General features: G+C 34.0%; 1 protein-coding gene across 1 annotated transcript; it reads right to left on the bottom strand.

The window, feature by feature from the left end:
• Positions 1 to 1152: 1152 nt before the first annotated feature.
• Positions 1153 to 3856, bottom strand: LOC133184995 (baculoviral IAP repeat-containing protein 3-like). Its single transcript, XM_061320060.1, has 7 exons — positions 3830 to 3856; positions 3043 to 3709; positions 2565 to 2852; positions 2247 to 2393; positions 1837 to 1899; positions 1660 to 1718; positions 1153 to 1528 (listed from the first exon to the last, which is right to left on the bottom strand). Exons 1-7 carry the CDS (start codon positions 3854 to 3856, stop codon positions 1388 to 1390), a joined length of 1392 nt encoding a protein of 463 aa, XP_061176044.1. The 3' UTR covers positions 1153 to 1387.
• Positions 3857 to 4600: the final 744 nt, after the last annotated feature.

Genomic DNA, 4600 nt, shown 5'->3' with positions numbered 1-4600 from the left:
TTAATGGTAATCTAACAACAAAGTTTTATGATAAACGTAATGACTTTAACTTTTCAATCGTCAACTTCCCTTACTTATGCAGCAATATACCTTAATCACCTGCATAGACCGTTCACGGTAGCTCAGTCGGTAGAGCGCTCGCTCCGTGATCGGTATGTCGTGAGTTTGAATCTCGGCCGCGACTGACCTAAGTCGATAAAATTGAATTGCCGAAGGATTTTTCCGTTATTTCCCGATCGTGACAAGGGGCGAACGGCGGGTGTGGCCGCTCGGCAGGGGATGCTCACTCCTCCATGGCACCTGATCCCACCTCTGATGTTTTGGAGGTCCGTGTTTGCTCTGCTCCTATTTTGTATTGTTTAATGGACTTTTGAGCTTGAATACTGTTCGTTATCTCCATATATTTCAATCTACGGTGTCAGGAATGGGAGATTCGTGTTAATTACAGATAACGGATTCCAAATCATTATGAGTTTGATTGAGATATTATGCTTTCCGAAAAGTAAGTTTGATCAGATCATTTTTTGCCCATAACATCAGTTATGGGTGGTCTAAGAGAGTATCATTTCGATATTTAATTTATGTTTATGCTATACTACTTGACTAATTATGCATTTTATTGCAATTTGCATTGTATAGTAAAATATACATGTAACGAAATATTTTCTTTAGTAATTCATTTGAATTTTATTTTATTATTTTGGAAACAGAAATATGGAGATAACGAACAGTAATCAAGCTAAATAGTTCATTGAAACAATAAAAATGGGGAGCTGTGCAAACATGGACCTCTAAATACTGATTTGGGAACAGGTGCCATGGATGAGTAAACATCCCCTGTAGACCAGCCACACGCGCCGTGTGCTCCTTGTCATGATCGGGCAAACGAAAAAAATCCTATGCAATTCAGTTTGAAAATAATGGCCTTATGATTTGTATGAAAAACGTCGGAAAAACATTAAAATATTGATTTTCAGAAGCAACTCTTTCTCTCTCTCTCTCTCTCTCTATCGCTCTCTCTTATTACTACAGTGGTAGAAAAACATGTTTATCAAAGGTTTGAAATAAAGAGCCATAATAAGGTGAAATGTTTATAATTTAACATTCGTTCTCATTATTCAGAACATAAATATTATTTCGCAACTTTCCAAATACACATGTGACACAGTACAGTCGTCCGCCTGATTAATCTATGCATAATACACGTATTATTGATATAAATGCAAACACCAATTTAGCAGGAGATTTTTGAAATTGGTCTCAGATTGAAAGAATTACTTAGAAGTTTCGCAGCACGTTAAAAAAAATGATATAGTGGGGAAACAAAACGTCAATCCTTTATGTACCTATTTAAACCTGAACCTTATCTATTGTCTCCATTACTTGTTTATGCTGGAAAAGTTCTGATAGTTTCTTTTATAAAGGCTCTGCAGATAGGACACTTGCGCATAGCAGGTGCACAGTGTGCACAGCAGCACAAATGTCCACAAGGCAAAAATGCAATGGCAACGTCTTCCTCCAAACAAATCTACAAAATTAATAATGAATTAGATAAATATGATACCATGAATGAAATCATATGATCCTGCTTGGTTTAGACATGCACAGAGTAAGTGGTGTAAAGGTTACTTTATCTATTTATACAACAGTATCACCAACCCGACATAGTCTTTGCTCCCTGAGCTGACGATTTTCTTCCAGAAGGGAATGCGTTTCATCTGCATGAAAAAAAAAAACTTGAGCATCTTAGATTTATTTTTTATAATTTTCAAAACATGCTTCAATATATTTTTAATGCAATATTGTGGAGGCTTGTTCATGATTTAAAGTAAGTACCATTTAAATCAAGTGCCCCGACTTCAGCAGCTAGGGACATGTCTTCAGGAGAGATTGTTTCCCCTATATATATTGTATACATAAACAAGTAATTATTGATTAAACATATAATTTGCAATATGTCTTTTAATGTGTAGATTGCTTTTTAAAGAAGAAATTATAAACTGTCGATAATTAGGAAGGAAGTCTAACTAATGCTTTCTTATCAAATGCCAGATTTTAATTTTAAAATCATAATTCCGTATACATGTGTGAAGTTTCTTTTTTTCTTTTACTGTTAACTATGTCCTGTTCTATTTTGCAGTCTTTACAAAGTATTTCTATAATAAACTTACAGCCAATTATCAATAGTCAGGATAAGAATTATGACCAATTTTTATAAATCTATCTGATAATATAGGTATTTTTACGTGGTTTATCGCTTTCTGCTGCCTCGGCATTGGAATCCATGGTGGTTGTCTGATAGTTATGTGAACGCTGATGACTTGGTCCTCGAGACTCAGCGATTGGTGTCTCGGTTATTAAAATTTCCTCTACTAATTCTGATGGAGATACACCTATGAGTAAATTGTCTTGATTAACCTTGTGGGAAAATTTTAAATTCCTGAAAATAATTTTTCAATCAATAATTTTTTTCTTTTCAAAACCAGTACATACATGTATAATTCTCAGGAAGAAAGACCATAAAATGGACCACTTAGATAAAAAAAAAAATCAAGTACATATACCAGTTTTTCTTTTCCTTATTTTCCTATAAGCATCCCTTATTGTTTCCCAAGTGTACCCCATTTCGAATACTTGCTGTGCTGCTGGAAACTCGTCGATGTTATGAGTTTGTGAATCGTATTCTTGTGCTTCCACTACTTGTCCTGGATTTTCTGAGTCTTGGGAGTGAACATTCAATACTAGATCCACAAAGTCTTGACCGCGGTTTTGTAACAAGAAAGAACATTTCGAAAACCATCGGGCATGTTCTACCCAAGCATCGTCGCCCGGCTCCCAGTTTCGCAGACCACCTAAAACAAACATTGATAGGAAAATCGTACATTTTGGAGTTACATAAAAATCATTCTATGCAAATATTGACTAAAGATTGAGTTTAAAATTGGGGGAAAAATTATACTTTCCTCCGCATTTTCATTTATTAAATTTTTCTTCATGCTAATGCAACCACAATCAACCATCTGATCATTTCCTTTGACTTACCACCGCAAAAGAAACATCGAACATAGTCTCCATACCCGGCATAAAAGAAACCTGCTATACTGAGATTCCGAGGAGTCAACATAAAGTGTGACGGCCATTGTTGAAAACTGCTAATCCTAGTGGCTAAAACGGAATAACTAGGATATCTTGGTCTCTCAACGACTACTCCAAGGGGTCCTAGAACTTCTTGAAGACTGTTCGACGGATAAGTTGGCTGTCGGTAAGGTGATCTTGCAAGAGCTTGACTTGTGTGACATGGCTCAACAGAGGATGAAGGTTGAACCTCAGGAAGAGATTGATTACTGAAGTTGGATCCAATTGGAACATTGGTTTCATCAATTCCTGCTAGATGACGACAATTTGGAGAAATTTGTCTATGTATTTCTGTGACGTTATTGCCAGTCCAATCACTAACACGTCTACCACATAAAAAACATACACACTCAAGATGATTTCTTGTATAGTAAAATCCGGAACGAGCAAGACGGACGGGGCTGTGAGAGATACATAACGGAAACGTGGAGAATGTTCTTAATCGCAGCCACTCATATCTCATGTCATTGTCAACATTATTACTCTTTAGAGCTCCGCTGAAGAATGGTTCTAAAGACCCAGGATTTTCAGACAAAGGATAAGTGGTTAAGGTTCTTGTCTTAGATTGAATACCCTTATAAGAATTATCAAATATAAGGAGACTGTAAAGATATACTTTCTTTTTACATATATATCCATTGCTGATCTCGTTCATATAGCTGTAGATGCAAAAAATAAGCGATATTAGATTTACCAACATTTCTTCGTCCTTGGTAGGCATGCTTGGTTTCTTTTCTTCTTATGGATTTCCTTTCAACAACAAAAAATAGGTGTTGCAACAATTAGTATAACACAACCCTTTTCTTTAAGATTTCTTTCATTATTTTACTGCTGCAGTAAATATAAGCGCATTGATAACTCCAAATTATATAAACAGATACGTTTAATCCTGATTCCATATATAATTATTCTTATGTAGGCTTCAATCATATGAATATTTACCTTATTTATCAAATCATCGTGTTATACGAAATGTATTGGTTAAATTACATCATAGTGTCGTTTAATGGTGATTTGCTAATGTACATGCACATGCAATGCAAATCAAATGACAAATATATATGTCATATCTGATCTTGAAAAACCTAGCAGATGAATAATTATTTTCAATTTGTTTTTATTAGCGACGTGGCGATATACACGGTACATATACCTCCCCTTGATTGTATATTATATTTAGTTACAGGATGTCCATTATTTTATTTATAGACATGACATCTATGAGTTGTACATTTTTAAATTTATAACAAACATGGGTTTATCTGTTAAGTGTTAAACAACAATGTCATATAAATAAATTTATATATATATATATATATATATATATATATATATATATATATATATATATATATATATATATATATATATATATATATATATATATATATATATATAGATAGATAGATAGATAGATAGATAGATAGATAGATAGATAGATAGATAGATAGATAGATAGATATTT

The sequence above is a fragment of the Saccostrea echinata genome, unplaced genomic scaffold (genome assembly GCF_033153115.1).
Source record: "Saccostrea echinata isolate AGI-Se365-2 ecotype Australia unplaced genomic scaffold, CSIRO_AGI_Sech_v1 ptg000012l, whole genome shotgun sequence".
Classification (NCBI taxonomy): Eukaryota; Metazoa; Mollusca; class Bivalvia; order Ostreida; family Ostreidae; genus Saccostrea; species Saccostrea echinata.
Note: the sequence above shows the minus strand (reverse complement) of the source record. Positions and strands in the feature narration are given on the sequence as shown.

What these genes read in the sequence shown, in the direction of transcription:
- LOC133184995 (XM_061320060.1), bottom strand. Translation starts at nt 3,856, where the DNA reads ATGCCTACCAAGGACGAAGAAATGTTG. An exon ending in CCAAGGACGAAGAAATGTTG is followed by an intron (nt 3,710 to 3,829) that starts GTAAATCTAATA and finishes AATTCTTATAAG; the next exon opens with GGTATTCAATCTAAGACAAG. An exon ending in GGGAGCAAAGACTATGTCGG is followed by an intron (nt 1,529 to 1,659) that starts GTTGGTGATACT and finishes TTAATTTTGTAG; the next exon opens with ATTTGTTTGGAGGAAGACGT.